This window comes from Mesoplodon bidens, assembly GCF_964165515.1.
Source record: "Mesoplodon bidens genome assembly, chromosome: 4".
In the NCBI taxonomy this organism is placed as follows: Eukaryota; Metazoa; Chordata; class Mammalia; order Artiodactyla; family Ziphiidae; genus Mesoplodon; species Mesoplodon bidens.
Genome location: NC_138160.1, coordinates 29,515,075 through 29,532,985, shown reverse-complemented (window position 1 = coordinate 29,532,985; position 17,911 = coordinate 29,515,075). Strand labels below are relative to the sequence as shown.

The 17,911-nt window shown below is 38.7% G+C and overlaps 1 protein-coding gene across 1 annotated transcript in view; it reads right to left on the bottom strand.

The window, feature by feature from the left end:
• Positions 1-1,654: 1,654 nt before the first annotated feature.
• TTC23L (tetratricopeptide repeat domain 23 like) overlaps positions 1,655-17,911 on the bottom strand; it is a 45,124-nt gene continuing 28,867 nt past the window's right edge. The window contains exons 7-10 of the mRNA XM_081232955.1: positions 15,389-15,566; positions 13,303-13,411; positions 6,350-6,477; positions 1,655-1,935 (exon numbers count right to left, since the gene is read on the bottom strand). Coding sequence (XP_081089081.1) covers positions 1,732-1,935; positions 6,350-6,477; positions 13,303-13,411; positions 15,389-15,566 — 619 coding nt within the window. The 3' untranslated portion in view covers positions 1,655-1,731. The remainder of the gene's footprint in view (positions 1,936-6,349; positions 6,478-13,302; positions 13,412-15,388; positions 15,567-17,911) is intronic.

Genomic DNA, 17,911 nt, shown 5'->3' with positions numbered 1-17,911 from the left:
AATCCCTACTCCAAATGGAGGATGTAGACATGACATCAAACATTCATTACTGGTAAAATCTAGATGGGGCTCTCTTTCATTGACTTTATATGGAACATGGTAAGCCCTTACAATGTATATGCTGGGGTCTTTTTTCATTTCAGGAAAGTTATCTCCAATGATTTCTTTGATTACTGTTTCTATTCCAAGTATTATAGTTCCTCTTCAGAAATACATAGAATTCTTTGGCTGAATCTCTACTTTGTCCTCCACATCAGCTACTTTCTCATTATATACATTCTTCCTTGTCCTCTGCATTATAGGAAGGCTTTTCAAATTTGTCAGTAAGTCACTGATTCTTAAAACTCACAGGATATTACACCTCTAGAAGTATTAAAAATGCAGATTCTGGACAATAAGAACATCTGATTTGATGGTCTGAGGTGGGACTCAGGAGTCTGTTTTCTGTTTCATTTTTGTTTTGTTTTTTACTGACTCTTGCAATTCTAGATTGAGGAAATATTGTTCAACATCATTACAGTATGTTAAGATGCTCTTCCCTATTTTCAATATGGATTTGAATTTTTTAAATTTCTTGTTTCCCTGAAATAAATTCCTTCTTTTTTTTTTTCTTTCTTTCTTTTTTTTTTTTTTTTTTTGGCTATGCTGTGTGGCTTGTGAGACCTCAGTTCCTGACCAGGGATCAAACCCAGGCCCGAACAGTGAAAGCATGGAGTCCTAACCATTGGACCACAAGGGAATTCCCTGTTTCCCTGAAATTCCTTCTTAATTCAGCCTTAGCATTTTAATCTCATCTCATCTTTTGGCCTCAAACTGTCATCCTTTCATTTTTAAAGTTTTCTCTCCTTACAGGTTTATAATCCCATTACATAGCTGCCATCTATGTGTTTATGCTTCCCTTGAAGAAGCTACTCTGATCCTTATAACTTATTCCATAAGGTTTTCTTTTTCTCTGAATCTTCAAAATGAAGTCCCCTTTCTTCTGTTATTTACTATTTTCATACTTATTACATTAAGTTAACCTGAAATGAGATAAAATATCTCCACACCTGCCGGTATATGTGTGTGTGTGTGTGTAATGCTTTTTTTTTTTTTGGCCACACTGCACAACTTGCGGGATCATAGTTCCCTAACCAGGGACTGAACCTGGGGCCCCTGGAGTGAAGTTGCAGAGTCCTAACCACTGGACCACTAGGGAATTCCCATGTGTGGATTGCTTTTGACTCTGCCCTCTTGAATATCAGTTGATCTTTACCAACTTTTCCTCTGACATTGAACTAATTTGGGTTTTATGTAGAGACATCACTACTGATCTTACCTAGTCTTTAGCTTGGGCTGTTAGTATACTGACTGGCTGAACAACTGTTAGGCACACCTCTTGCCCCATCCTACTACTAGGCAATGAACTTCTAGGGTTGTCTGAGCTGCCTGGAAGCGGAATCAGTGCTTGGGTAATGATGGCTAGACAAGGTGTTCCTTATTCCAACACAACCTTTGGTGCTTTCACAGGATTAGGGTATTACTCTTCTAAAACTCTGGTCCAGGCACAGACACAACAAAAGTTTCTGTAGTCATAGTCTCCCTCAGCACATCTAAGAATGTGAAGAATTTTCAAAAGAGAACACTTTACTTTAAAAAAAAAAAAAAGAAGAAAAAGAGAAGGAAGAAAAAAAAATAAGGAGAGAGGGAAGAGAAGGGAAAACACACACACACACACACACACACCTCCCCTCACATTTTGCTTACAGGCCTGGGAGCAAATGTAAAAAAACAGCCAGTATTCACCTTCCTTAGCAGCTGAATTGCCTTTCTGAGCTCTCCTTTGGCAAAGCAGATCTTGCCCATGTTATAAAAAGTTTCAGCCACTTTTTTACTACAGTCACCATAGCTAATGACCTGAGACTTCAATAAAGCCTTTAGCAGTCTGTAAGCCTCCTAGGGGCTAAAAAATTATGTACATATTTTTAATTCACCTGGTAATTCTGAAGGAGCATGCTGGTTGTATTCCATGAGCTTTTCAAACCTTCAGAAAAGCTGAAAGAATAGTAGAATGAATACACATAATATTTTAACCTAGATTCACCAATTGGCTATCATTTTGCCACATTTGCTTTTTCTTTAAAAAATTATATGTATATGTAATAGATAACATTTTTATATACATATATAAATACATACACATATATATTTTTGTTGAAAATAAGTTGTACTTAAGATACTTTACCCCTAAATACTTAAGCATGTATATTCTTAGAACAAGAACATTTTCCTACATAACTACAATAACATAATTACTCTCAAAATTTTTTACATTGATATAATATTAATATATGCTCTGTATTCAAATTTCTCAATTGTCCAATAATGTTCTTTGTAACTTTAAAAATCTAATATCCAATGAAGAATCACATACTGCATTTAGTTTTCACAATCCTTTAGTCTTCTCTAATCTGTAGCAGTTCTGCCCTTTCATAATATTGGCATTTTTTTTTTAAAGTCCAGGCCAGTTGTCTTTCAGCTCAACTCTCACTCTTAACTACTTACCATACAGCATATGATTTAGAGAAAAATTAAGTATACATTGGAAGTTATTTATAGAACAACAATGCTTGTACTCATTGGATTTCCCAATGTGCTTTCTTTAGAGGGAGTGAAGAGGTATAGTTATTGCTGGTACCCTCAAGAATGGCACATCACCCTCTGCCTGTGTTAACTATGTTGACATTTATAAATAGAACATTTCTTTGGAACTGGGTTGAACATGTAATCAATATCCTCATACGTGGTATGTCAGAACAAACAGAAAAAGGATATCAGTTGTTGCTTTCCAGGAAACACTGACAATAATTTAGGAGTCTCAATGCTCTGTATTATCTTTGCATTTTTCACAATAGGAAAACATGCATATAAGTAGATTTTCCTATTTTTTCAGTGTACAAGTCTTTCACCTCCTTGATTAAGTTTATTCCTAAGTATTTTATTATTTTTGATACTTTTGTAGATGGGAGTGTTTTCTTAATTTCTTTTTCAGATTGTTCATTGTTGGTGTATAGAAACGCATCGGATTTTTGTATGTTGATTTTGTATCCTGAAATTTTTTTTTTAATTAATTAATTTATTTATTTTTTGGCTGTGTTGGGTCCTCGTTTCTGTGCGAGGGCTTTCTCTAGTTGCGGCGAGCGGGGGCCACTCTTCATCACGGTGCGCGGGCCTCTCACTATTGCGGCCTCTCTTGTTGCAGAGCACAGGCTCCAGACGCGCAGGCTCAGTAGTTGTGGCTCACGGGCCCAGTTGCTCCGCGGCATGTGGGATCTTCCCAGACCAGGGCTCGAACCCGTGTCCCCTGCATTGGCAGGCAGATTCTCAACCACTGCACCACCAGGGAAGCCCCTGAAACTTTTTTATATCCTGCAATTTGTTTATTAGTTCTAACACTTCGTGTGTGTGTGTGTGTGTGTGTGAAAATTTTAGGATTTTCTACATATAAGAATATAAGATCGTATAATCTGCAAATAGAAATAATTCACTTTTTTCTTTCCAATTTGGATGACTTTTATTTCTTTTGCTGGCCTAATGGCTCTGGCTAGCACTTCCAGGACTATATTGAATAGAAGTGGGCAAGAGTAGGCATCCTTGTCCTGTTATTGATCTTAGAAAAAAATGCTTTCAATTTTTCATCACTGAGTATGATGTTACCTGTGAGCTTTTCATATATGACCTTTGTTATTCCTAGTTTGTTGAATGTTTTTATCATAAAAAGATGTTGAATTTTGTCATTTTTTCTGTATTCTTGCAATGACCATGTGATTTTTATCCTTTATTCTGATAATGTAGTGTATCACATTGATTGTATTTCATGTGTTGAACCATTCTTGCATCCTAGGGATAAATTCCACTTGGTCATGGTGTGTGGTCATTATAATATGCTGGTGAATTCAGTTTGCTAATATTTTGTTGAAATGTTTGCATCTATATTCATCAAGGATATTGTTCTGTAGTTTTCTTTTCTTGTAGTCTTTTCCTAGCTTTGGTATCGAGGTAATGCTGGCCTCATGAAATGAGTTTGGAAGTATTCCTTCCTCTTCAATTTTTTGGGAAGAGTTTGAGGAGGATTGGAGTTAATTTTTCTTTAAATGTTTCATAGAATTCACCAGTGAAGCCATTTGATCTTGGGCTTTTCTTGTTGGCACATTTGATCTCCTTACTAGTTAAAGCTCTATTCAGATTTTCTATTTCTTCATGGTTCAGTCTTAGCAGGTTATATGTTTCTAGGAATTTACCCATTTCTTCTAGGTTATCCAAGTTGTTGGAATGTAATTGTTCATAGTAGTCTCTTATAATCCTTTTAATTTCTGTGGCATCAGTTGTAATGTTTCTTCTTTCATTTCTGATTTTATTTATTTGAGTCTTCTCTCTGTTGTTCTTATTTAGTCTAGCTATTCATTGGGATTGATTCCAGTAGCTCAGGCTCCTGGTTCTCACAAAGTGTGCTTCTCTGGGTAGAGCAGGCTGGCTCTTCAGTTGAACCCGTGTAACTTTCTCTTTGGCTTCCTTCTTTTTCTGATCTTTCATGCATTTCTTTCATGCATTTCAGGAATTTATCCCGGCCCTTAGAGTGCTTAATATGCTCAATATGTACATTAATCCTCTTGGCAAGAGGATTACCCTTAACTTGTTTATTTATAACAATGCCAACAGCAATCTGGGTAACACTGTAGACCCTTCCAATTTTGCCATGGTAACATTTCTGGGCATTCCTTTTTGAACAATGCCCATTCCCTTACTGTATACAAGATCACCTTTCCTGTAGATCCCCAAGGATGTGGCCAAAGAAATAACTCCATGTTTTCTAAAAGGCCTAGAGAACATATAGTGGATGCCTCTCCTCTTTCCCTTTGTGTTCACCGTTTTAAGGAATTACTGGAAGATGGCAGTCTGGCCAATGGATCCTGTTTATTTTTTATCAGTGGCAGATTAAACCTCTGCTTGAAAAAAAATGTTGTATTTCATGGGAACACAATTCCCAAATCATCTGAGTTTCTGTTATGTTCTATTCTAGAACAGGCTGAGAATCTCATCTCAGGCTTGAGGTTGGGAGAAAAAGCTCCTTTTAAAATGGAATTATCCCACAGGAAATGTGTATAAAATTCAGCAAAGCAACTCAATAGTTATTGAGCACCTACTATGTGCCAGTTACTGTTTCAGGCACTAGGGACACTGCAGTGAACAAAACAGACAAAACCTTGTCCTCATGGAGCTTGTTTCTTAGTAGTAAAGGTGACCTGTCCACATTCCTGCTTGTGGTTTAGATTCAGAGCCACCTGGCACTCAAGACACTTTTGCATCTCTGTCTAGGAGCTTGGTACACTTGGTTAGAAGCAGACAGCTGTCAGGCATTGGTACTGGTGTCTTATCACAAAGTCAAGATGTTCACTGTATCAGAACATAACAAGGATAAGCTATGAGATTCTGGCCAAGTACTTTCTTGGAAACTAAATTAAAATATTAGATCAATCTGTAGCTTTACATTAATCTTTGGAACCAACAGAAAATATTGCAGCCACTGTAAAAAAAAAAAGTCACAAACCACTACAAGGTTTTTTGCCTCTACAAGTGGCAATTAAAATAGAACTAAAGAAAATGTCATCATTTACAAAAATGTTCAAATGTGGAATAAAAAAAGCTTTTTCTTCATTCCTTGAAAAAAAATTCTTACTTATTAAGTGTCTAGAAACTTACTCTTAAACTGGTTGTCACATGGCCAACAAGACCATGTCAGATCCACACCTGTTTCTCACATGCCTGAGGAAAAATAAAGTTGGCTTGGTCAGGTCAAAGTCACATGGGATCTCATGATGAATAAAGGTCTTCACTGCCTTCACGCTGAACTCAGTACGTAAAGTTTTTGAGTTTTTGAGTAACAGTTTAGACTCATGGGACTTCTAAGTAAAAGGTCAGCAATCAACAGCATTTTCTCTGTTTTTTTAATGTGAAAACAAAAGTTTGATTGATAAAGAATTCAAGTCCGGAAACTGAGCAGGAAATAATATATCAAGAGAAAAAGAAACCATCAGCTATATCCAAAGATAAAAGCCAATTTTGACTTAAAATATTAAATTTACAGGACCAGAGATTATATGTGTCCAGGATTTGAAGGACCTCATGTTTCAAGATGCAAGAAAAATACTTCTTTTTCTTTACTAATATTGCAAGCTGCACCAGCCCTATTTTTATTGCTGGCTTTACCTGAGCCTTCTCTGTGCTCCAGTTTTTGAATTATGAGATGAAAAAGGCTGTCCCAATCTAATAAACAATCTAGCAATTACATTTATGAGTTGATAACATTTACCTGTTTTTCCCCATTTTGAACAGGCCATTTGCAAAATTCTTCAATGGTCGTCAGTGTTTCATAATCCTCTGGGCCCAATGTTGTTTGATATGCAGTGATGCTTTTTATAAAATATATCTCAACAGCATCTGCAAAAAAAGGGAAACAATTATTTAAGGCAATATGCTAGCCTTTACAAGTGTCTAATTTCAACTTTAGCTAAATTAATTAGACAATTGCATGCTTAAAGCCCATGCCTGTCCTCTTTCCAGCACTCATAAAAGCCTCAAAAAGTCTGAGATATAACTTGATGGCATATCAGATGATGTTCTGATTTTATTCTCTTGATGAAATGCATGGATTTTCTGTAGGAAAAGAAAGCTTATGTCTGAACAGTCTTATCCTGAGACCTAAAATAACCATCATATTAAACTCCCAAGTGCAACGCAAGACTATGTTTTTAGCTAAATTAAAATCTGATGGAGATTACTGCTTACTGGGGTTTCTGTTCAGTGTATGTGTGTGCGGAGAGAGAGGGTGAGTTTTGATTTTCAAAGAACTTTAAATATACAGTTGTTATTGTTTAAAAATTTACTTCTAATGTTGTCTTTTATTCCAAACATAATAGATGTTTATGTAATCAACTAGAAAATGCAGAGAAGCAAAAAGAAAATGAACATTATCTCCATACACATCACTCAGGAACAGGCACTAACATTTTTTTTAACCACTGTATTAAGGTATAATTTGTATACCACACATTGACCCATTGTAATTATACAGTCTGATAAGGTTTTAGTAAATTTATATAGTTATATAATAATGATACATGATGTGATCACGTAATATAGTCTTTTCAGGCTGGATTCTTTCATGTAGCATCTACTGTTTTTGAGGTTCATCCATGTTGTTGCATGAATTAGTACTTTACTCCTTTTTATTGATGAGTAGTTTTCTATCATATGGATATATCACATTTTGTTTACACATTCACAAGTTGGTGAATATTTGTGTATGTGTACACAGTCTACTATGTTTATCTGCATACTTATCAGTCCCAATTCCATTCCTTTCTGTGGATTTGAGTTACCATCTGCTGTCATTTTCTTTCAGCCTAATGGCTTCCTTTAGTATTTCTTTCAGGGCAAGACTGCTACCAACAAATCCTGTTTTTGTTACTCAGGAAATATCTTTATCTCACCTTCATTTTTGAAGGATAGTTCTGCTGGATGTACAATTCTTGGTTGAATTCTATTGCAGTATTTTGAATATATTATTCCACTGCCTTCTAGCCTTCATTTATCTGATGAAAAATCAACCATTAATCCTATTGTTGTTCCCCTGTACAGAGTTGTTTTTCCACTGCTGCTTTTAAGATTTTCTCTTTGTCATTTAGCAATTTGACTTTGTGTCTAATTATGGTTTTCTTTGTGCTTACCTTACTTGTCACTGAGACTTCTGAATCTGTGGATAATATTTTTATCAAATTTGGGAACTCTGGGGCCATTATTTCTTTAGATGCTTTTCTGCCTCATTCTTTCTCCTCTCCTTATGCAGCTCTCATTACGTGAGTGTTGGTACATCTGCTATTGTCCCACAGGTCTCTTATGCTCTGTTCATTTCTCTTCAATATCTCCTATCTCTGTTCTTTGGATTGGATCATCTCTAGTGACCTACTTTTGAGCTATCTCTATCTTTTCTGCCATCTCAAATCAGATGTGATCATTAACACATTTGTCATTCAGTTACTATATTTTAAAATTCTAGAATTTCCATTTTAGCTGATTTTTAAAAGTAGTTTATATTTCTCTATTGAGATTTCCTATTTACTAAGTGATTTTCATAATATTTTCTTTTAATCCTTTGAACAGTTTCCTTTAATTGTTTGAACATATTTATGATAGCTGCTTTGAAGCTTTTGCTAAATCCAACATCCAGCCCACTTACAGTCAACCTCTTTTTCTTTTTCTTTTTCTTTTCTTTTCTTTATTTTTATTTCTTTTTTTTTTTTTTTTTTTTGGCTGTGCTGCTAGGCTTGTGGGATCTTAGTTCCCTGACCAGAGATTGAACCCAGGCCCTCAGCAGTGAAAGCACGGGTCCTAACCACTGGACCGCCACCAGGGAATTCCCTAGAGTCAATTTTTCTGAGTCACAGGTTCCTGCCTCCTTGTATTGTCCCTTTTTTGCTGACAACTGTACATTTTAGATAATATATAGGAGCAATCACAGATTCCGATACATCTTTATGGGATTTTGTTTTGTTTTGTTTTTAAACTACAGAATCTGTCTCCCCCATGGAGCTTGGAGGCTAATGTCTTTGCTCTGGTGTTATTTTTGTGTGCGTTTGTTTTTGGGTTTTTTTTTTTTTTATTAATAGACTTTTTAGAGCAGTTTTACATTCACAGCAAAATTGAGTGGAAAATACAGAGATTTCCAATATAACCCTGCCCCCAAATATGTACTTACAATGGTTAATTTTGTGTGTCAACCTGATTGCACTAAGGGATCCCAGATAGGCTGGTAAACAATAATTTCTGGTGTGTCTGTGAAGATATTTATGGAAGATATTAGCATTTAAATTAGTATACTGAGTAAAGAAGATCTACCCTTACTAACATAGGCAGGAATTATCCAATCCATTAAGGGTCTGAATAGAATCAAAAAAGGGCAAAGGAAGAGCGATCTGTCTCATTCTTTTCTTGAGCTGAGAAATCCATCTACTCCTGCCCTTTGGGCCTTTGGGCACCACGACTTATGTCAGTGGCCCCCACGTCCCCCAGTTCTCAAGCCTTTGGACTCAGACTGAGATTTATACCATCAGCTCCCCTGGTTCTCAGGCCTTCAGACTCAGACTAAATTATACCACCAGCATTCCTGGTTCTTCAGCTTGCAGATGGCAGATTGTGGTACTTCTCATTCTCCATAACCACATATGAACCAATTTCTATAATAAAGCTCCTCTTTTATATCTCTATCTATATATACTGTTGGTTATGTTTCTCTGGAGAACTCTAACACAGATTTTGGTACCAAGAGTGGGCTCAACAACTTGGACTCCCACTCACCAAGGCCAGCCTGGTTATGGCCACTGTTGAGTGTCCAATCTGCCAGCACAGAGACCAACACTGAGCTCCCAGTATGGCACCATTCCCCAGGTGATCAGCTATCTACCTAGTAGATAGCTCGTGGCCTGCGAGATCTCAGTTCCCAGACCAGGGATTGAACCCGGGCCATGGCAGTAAAGCCTGGAATCCTAACCACCAGGCCACCAGGGAACTCCCAAAATCTAGCCCTTTTAAACACTACAAAATTCTCTCTAGTTAATATACCAAATTTTCCTTTCATTTATTGATAAGGTTGTTTCTAATTTTTCACAATTACAAATACTGCCACAGTGAACATCCTTATACATGTTTCCTTTTCAATTTTACTAGATATATCAAATTGGTCCCCCAATTTCATGTCAATTTACACTATCACTCGCACCAGCTATGAATGAGCAGACCTGTTTACCCACTGTCTGGCAAAAGCTAGATATTTTCAAATTTTTTAAATTTTCACATAGGATGGGTGAAAGCTTGATCTCATTACAGTTTTAAAATATACATAGTTGTGGGGCTTCCCTGGTGGCACAGTGGTTGAGAGTCCGCCTGCCGATGCAGGGGACGCGGGTTCGTGCCCCGGTCCGGGAAGATCCCACATGCCGTGGAGCGGCTGGGCCCGTGAGCCATGGCCGCTGAGCCTGTGCGTCCGGAGCCTGTGCTCCACAATGGGAGAGGCCACAGTGGTGAGAGGCCCGCGTACTGCAAAAAAAAAAATATATATATATATATATATGGTTGTAAGATGTGTGACATCCTGCCAAATTGCCCTTCAGGGAGTTTGTAATCAAATTGTTCTCATCAATCACAAATGTTACCCTTTTTAAAATGTTGACAATTTGATAGAAGAAAATTGGCATCTTTGCTGTTTTATATTATTTCTTGATTATTGTAAAGTAAATGTAAATTTTAGTTTTTACATTTAGGACAATGATTCATTTTGAGTTAATGTTTATGTACAATATGAGAGTGTTTTGGGGGTTTTTTTGGCATGTGGATACCAATTGTTCCAATACTATCTGCTGAAAAGACTATCATTTACACATTGAATTGCTTTTGCACCTTTGTCAAAAATTAATTGGCCATTAATTAAGTCTATTTCTAGACTCTCCTTGTGTTCCAATGATTCTGATTTCTGTCTATCTCTTCACCAATACCACTCTTGCTAACTGTTGCTTTAGAGGAAGTCTTAAAATCAAGTGTACTATTAAAATCAAGTGTAAGTGTACTTAAGTGTACTTAAAATCAAGTGTACTCTCCAACTGTACTATTTTTAAAAATTGCTTTAGTTTCTTGGTTTCTTTGCTTTTCCATATTAATTTTAGAGTCAGCTTGTCTATATTTACAAAAACTGCTGCTGGGATTTTGATCTTAATTGCATTAAATCCATAGACTGATTTGGGAAGAACTGACCTCTTTACTATATTGAGTCTGCCAATCCAAGAACACAGTGTGTCTCCATTTATTTTTTTTAGGTCATCTCTGACCTCTTTGATCAGGATTTTGTAGTTTTCAGGACATAGATCCTGTATATTATTTTGTTAGATTTATACCTAAGTGTTTCACTTGGGAGGAGGGGACTATTGTAAATGATATCTTTAAAAAAATTGGTTTCCAGTTGTACCTTGCTAATATAGAAATATGACTGGTTTTTGTGTGTTGATCTTGTACCCTATGACCTTGCGAAGCTTAAACTCACTTACTAGATCTAGGAGATCTGTAGATTCCTTGGCCAGTCATGTTATCTACAAATAGAGACCATTTTATTTCTTCTAAGCTGTATGTCTTTTTCTTGCCTATTACACTGGCTAAGACTTCCAGTTCTATGTTGAGTAAGAGTAGCAAGTGAACATCTTCCCCTTGTTATTAATCTTAAGAGGAAAGCATTCAGTCTTACTGTTAAACATGATGTTAGCTGTAGGTTTTTTGTACAGGCCTTTTATCAAATTGAGGAAGTTCCCCTTCCATCATGAAAGGATGTTAAATTCTGTCACATGCTTTTTCTGCATCAATTGGCAAGATTCAGGTTTGAACACTGAACCAGCCTGACATTCTCAAGGAAAAAACCTCATTTGATCATGGTATATTATTCTTTCTTTATATATTGCTATATATTTTGTTGAGGATTTTTTACATCTATGTGCATGAAAGGTATTGGTCTATAGTTGTTTTTTTAGTTTTGGTTTTGTCTTTTCTTCCAATGTCTTTGCCTGATTTTGTTATCAGGGTGATGCTAGCCTCCTAAGATGAGTTGGGAAGTAATCCCTCTTCCTCAATTTTATGAAAAGATTATGTAGGATGGGTGTTATTTCTTCTTTAAATGTTAAGTAGAATTACCCAGTGAAATCATCTGGGCTTGGAGATTTCTTTCTCAGAAAGTTAACTACAAATCCTTTTTTTTTTTTTTTTTAAATAATTAGGGTCTATTTGGGTTATCTGTTCATCTTGGTTGAGTTTGTTTTTTATTTTATTTACGGTATTTCATGACAGGCACAAGTCTTAGGTCTTTTTATAATTAAACCTATCAGTCTCTTCTTTTCTGGTATATCTTTGTGTGCTCAGAGAGTTCTTTCCTCCAATTTTTAACTTCAGTACATTTTATTCTAGTACTGTACTTTCTTCTAACTAATTTATATTTTTTAGTTTTGATGTAAAAACTATTAATCCAGGGCTTCCCTGGTGGCGCAGTGGTTGAGAGTCCGCCTGCCAATGCAGGGGACACGGGTTCGTGCCCCGGTCCGGGAAGATCCCACATGCTGCGGAGCGGCTGGGCCCATGAGCCATGGCCACTGAGCCTGCGCATCCGGAGCCTGTGCTCCGCAACGGGAGAGGCCACAACAGTGAGAGGCCCACGTAATGCAAAAAAATAAATTAATTAATTTAAAAATATACATATTAATCCATCTGGAATTTAGTGGATGCTAGGAAGTGGCAATCCAGATTTTCCTTAAAGTTAAATTAGTATCCAAGAAAATTAGTATCCAAGAAAAGAATAAGGTGGCCTTGGAATTTCCTAACTCTATAATCATAAACTTTTTCTCATAAAAAACAAACTTTACATATTCACAAATAGATTAAATTTCTTAATAACCATAACTAATTTTAAAAAATTTTTTGTAATAGATCTTTATTGGAGTGTAATTGCTTCACAATACTGTGTAAGTCTTTGTCATACAACAAAGTGAATCAGCCACATGCACACATACATCCCCACATCCCCTCCCCCCTGAGCCTCCCTCCCACACTCCCCATCCCACCTCTCTAGGTATAGCAAAGCACCAAGCTGATCTCCCTGTGCTATGCTGCTGCTTCCCACTAGCTAACTATTTTACACTTGGTAGGGTATATGTGTCGATGCTCTTCTCACTTCGCTCCAGCTTCCCCCTCCCCGCTGTGTCCTTCAGTCCACTCTCTATGTCTACATCTTTTTTTTTTTTTTTTTTTTTTTTGCGGTACATGGGCTTCTCACTGCTGTGGCCTCTCCTGTTGCGGAGCACAGGCTCCGGACGCGCAGGCTCAGCAGCCATGGCTCACGGGCCTAGCCGCTCCATGGCATGTGGGATCTTCCCGTACCGGGGCATGAACCCATGTCCCCTGCATCGGCAGGCGGACTCTCAACCACTGCGCCACCAGGGAAGCCCGCCGATCTTACTGGTTTTGATGTTCCAACTAATTTGGGGAGATATGATTGTGCCTAAATTCATGCATAAAGGATTTCCTACAAAATGGTATCCAGTCTTATCTTTCGATCACAGACATGAATAGCTACTTATAATCTGTCCATATTGATAGATAGACCATTCCATTGGCCAGTGTGCTTCCCTCCTGTGACTGGGAAATGTTAATATCTGCAAAACCACCTCCTCTACTTACCCCTGTGTTGGGCCTCTCCAGACATGGCATAAGCCTTGGCTAGTAACGCGCTCGCCTCTGCAGCTTGGGCGCTGACTTCAGTGAACAAAGAAACACAGATAGAATAGGCCTGGAATAGAGAAAATCACGACAAGGTAAGTACCCAAATGACAGTGTTTCACTGTGGATTTTACAGTGGCTCTCATAGAACTGTTAGTTGACTGAAAGCTGATACGTATATAATCATAGAGTTACACAAGAGATGAGTTTGAGTCCAGCTCTGCTACTTCCTAGCTGTGAGTCTTAAGCAAGTAATTTTACCTTCATATGTAGAAGGAATATTTAGTTTCCATTGATTAGGGTTTGGGAAAGATTAAATGAGATGCACGCAAAACACTGGGCACAGTAAGTTCACATGGTAAGTTCTTAGTAAATGTTAGCTATGATTACTTTTATTACATTTCATAGCAAAAATAAAATCATAACTTTAGCTCAGCCTCTCAGAGGTTCAGTATCAAAAAAAAGTCTAGTGAAGCATGAATCCTAGAGTCATACTTCCTGGGTTCCCATCTTAGCTCAGCCATTTACTGTAACATACAGCAAGTCACTCATTTCTCTGACTATAAAACAGGGGTGACAAAAATAGTATTTATCACAAACAGTTGTAAAGATTACATGAATACATGTAAAGTGTTTAAAATATCACCTGGAATGTAGTAAGCACTAAAGAAGTATAGATTTTATTATTATTATTATCTGAACTAAAATGGAAGAAGTAACAATGTGGAAAGAGAAAGAAGACAGAAAACATCCAGTCCACACCCGCCAGCAAGAAAAGAGCCACCTGTACTTCCTTTGTCACAGGCCAAATACCGTGAGGTGTTTCAAGGAACTCCAGAGATTATCAGACAACACTTAAGAGCTAAGACACAGTGCGGAGTTGTTATAAGTACAGGCTCTGGAGTCAAATTTTCTGAGTTCAAATCCCTACCCCCCCACACTTGTTAGCTACACAACTTCAACTGAATTAGCTATAGTTCTTTGGGCTTCAGTTTCCTCATCCTTAAGATTAAAAAAAAAGGCACTTACTTCATATGCTTATTTCATGGATTAAGTGAATTAATGTATCCTCAAGTGCACATGGTAAAAGCATTCCATAAATTTGAACTATTATTTTTGTTGTCATTAGGAAATACTGATTATTTATTGTTTTATCCATTATGATCTGACCACTGCTTTAAGAGAGTCTTGGACACATCAGATTGGCTTTCTCTGTAAGCAGTGGACTCCCTGCTTTCAGGGCAGCATTCCCTAACATCTCTCCATTGTGTGATGTTAATAACCTTGGATTTCTGGATTGTCTGCAATGCCTTCTCTTCAGTAGCAGACTGTTTTCACATACACTGTTGGATGGCATTACACCTTTTCTGTGATATAGGAAATCCAGTACTGTGATCTGTTTTTGCTTATGAGAGATACCTGAGGCCACGAGCATGGTTCTCATTTGAGAAAAGGTGAATTTAACTAGCAGTTTCAAGGGAAGTTTCAAGTACATGATACATATAGTGCCCTACTCTGTTTCCATTATGATAAACTCAACATTCCTTTGTATGTTTAGTTTTGTTTTCCCCTCTGCATTTGTCAAATTACTTACCTACAAGCAAAACACACTTATGGTGGTTTAACCATAATCTCTGAGATACAACCAGCTAGACTAGTTTAAAGGACAAATGATGGCATTGTACCAAAATATCATAAATTTTCATTTAAAAAGTCCTTTGCGTTTGCTAAAGACTTAAGTTCAGTTGCCCCTATGGCTTTTTTCCCTGGAGTAGACTTTCTCAGCTCCCTCTTCCCAGTACAGATAGAGGTGAGGGAAGCCTGGTAGGGGAAATGCTGTCTTAAATCAGGTCACACAGCAGATAGGCCCACTGTGAGTCGTTGTTCTCTGTCCAGGTCATTTGAAGTTGAGGAAGGTCTCTTGTGTGGATCTGGAGGAAAATCAATCCCATCCCCTGTTCTGAGAAGCCCAAGCGTCCCTGGCCCTGGGAACTGGGCCTGGGGCCAAACAAGCCCACCTGGCCGGGGCTTCAGCCAACCCACCTACCTGCTGCAAGTACTGGATGGCCTGGTCATGGTTCCTCCCCAGCTGCTCGATCTGAGCAATTTCCTCGTAAAGACCAACCAGATCTGATGTCCTATCACCCTTAGCAGCAATAACATTGTCAACTGCCTTTTCAAAGTATGCCAAAGCTAGGTTTAACCTGCAGTTGGCCAAGGAGCCTCTATAAGAAAAGAGACAAGAATGGAAAGTCACAGAGAGGCCACTTGCTTTGCAGATGCAGAAGGAACCGATTCTAAGAACTAAATGATTTGGCCTTCATAGGCCAATCATCTGAGTGGCTGGCTCAAATCCTAGCCTTGTTGTAAACAAACTCCTACTAACCTGCATTTTACCCACCAGATTCCACTACTACCATTCATCAAACCCATTAATATATCATGCTATAGTCTAATTTTATAAAAAAGCAAATGGAAAAAATGGCTTCTGGCAGTTCATAACATGCGATAATTTACCCATAAACAAACACTTTCTAAAATCAAAATAAAATTTTATTACCTCTGGCTCCCTCTCTTTTAGGCCAAAGCAGAGGTTTTCCTCTGTTTGATTTAGTTTAGTTTATTCCTCCTCAGTTAAAAATGAGAGAGGATAGAGAAAACAATGTAAATATCCCCCCACCAAAAGGGGATGCTTAAATAAATTATGGCACATCATACAACAAAATACTTCAGACATTAATCCTGTTTTCTTTTTAGACTAATATGGAGAAAATTTTTTAATGTGCTAAGTTCAAACTACAGTTATAAAACTATACTTAAAATATAATCCTGATAAGACCTTCAAGATGGCGGAGGAGTAAGACGTGGAGATCACCTTCCTCGCCACAAATACATCAGAAATACATCTACATGTAGAACAACTCCTACAGAACACCTACCGAACGCTGGCAGAAGACCTCAGACCTCCCAAAAGACAAGAAACTCCCCACGTACCTGGGTAGGACAAAAAAAAAAAAGAATAAACAGAGACAAAAGGATAGGGACGGGACCTGCACCAGTGGGAGGGAGCCGTGAAGGAGGAAAGGTTTCCACACACTAGGAAGCCCCTTCACGGGCGGAGACTGCGGGTGGCGGAGGGGGGAAGCTTCGGAGCCACGGAGGAGAGCGCAGCCACAGGGGTGCGGAGGGCAAAGCGGAGAGATTCCCGCACAGAGGATCAGTACCTACCAGCACTCACCAGCCCGAGAGGCTTGTTTGCTCACCCGCCAGGGTGGGCGGGGGCTGGGAGCCGAGGCTCGGGCTTCGGTCGGATCCCAGGGAGAGGACTGGGTTGGCTGCGTGAACACAGCCTGAAGGGGCTGGTGCGCCACGGCTAGCCGGGAGGGAGTCCGGGTGAAAGTCTGGAACTGCCAAAGAGGCAAGAGACCATTGTTTTGGGGTGCGCGAGGAGAGGGGATTCAGAGTGTCGCTTAAATGAGTCCAGAGACTGGCGCGAGCCTCGGCTATCAGTGCAGACCCCTGAGACAGGCATGAAACGCTAAAGCTCCTGCTGCTGCAGCCACCAAGAAGCCTGTGTGCAAGCATAGGTCACTCTCCACACCTCCCCTCGCGGGAGCCTGTGCAGCCCGCCACTGCCAGGGTCCCGTGATCCAGGGACAACTCCCCCGGAAGAACACACAGCACGCCTCAGGCTGGTGCAACGTCACACTGGCTTCTGCTGCCGCAGGCTCGCCCTGCATCCGTATCCCTCCCTCACCACCCGCCCACCGCCTGAGTGAGCCAGAGCCCCCGAATCAGCGGCTCCTTTAACCCCGTCCTGTCTGAGCGAAGAACAGATGCCCTCAGGCAACCTACATGCAGAGGCGGGTCCATACCCAAAGCTGAACCCCGGGAGCTGCGCGAACAAAGAAGAGAAAGGGAAATCTCTCCCAGCAGCCTCAGGAGCAGCGGATTAAATCTCCACAGTCAACTTGATGTACCCTGCATCTGTGGAATACCTCAATAGACAACGAATCATCCCAAAATTGACACAGTGGACTTTGGGAGCAACTGTAGACTTGGGGTTTGCTGTACGCGACTGACTGGTTTCTGGTTTTATGTTTATCTTAGTTTACTATTTAGAGTGTATTATCATTGGTAGATTTGTTTATTGATTTGGTTGCTCTCTTTCTCTTTTTTATATGTAGATTTTTTTTTCCTTTTTCTCTTTTTGTGAGTGTGTATAGGTATGCTTCTTTGTGTGATTTTGTCTGTATAGCTTTGCTTTTACCATTTGTCCTAGGGTTCTGTCTGTCCGGTTTGGGGGGATTTTTTTAGTATAGTTTTTAACTCTTGTTATCATTGGTGGATTTGTTTTTTGTTTGCTTGCTCTCTTTCTTTCTTTCTTTCATTTTTTATTACTTTTTAGGTTTTTTGATTTTTAATATTTTTTAATTTTTTATTTTAATAACTTTCTTTTTTATTTTATTTTTTTTCTTTCTTTCTTTTTTTCTCCCTTTTCCTCTGAGCTGTGTGGCTGACAGGGTCTTGGTGCACCAGCTGGGTGTCAGGCCAGTGCCTCTGAGGTGGG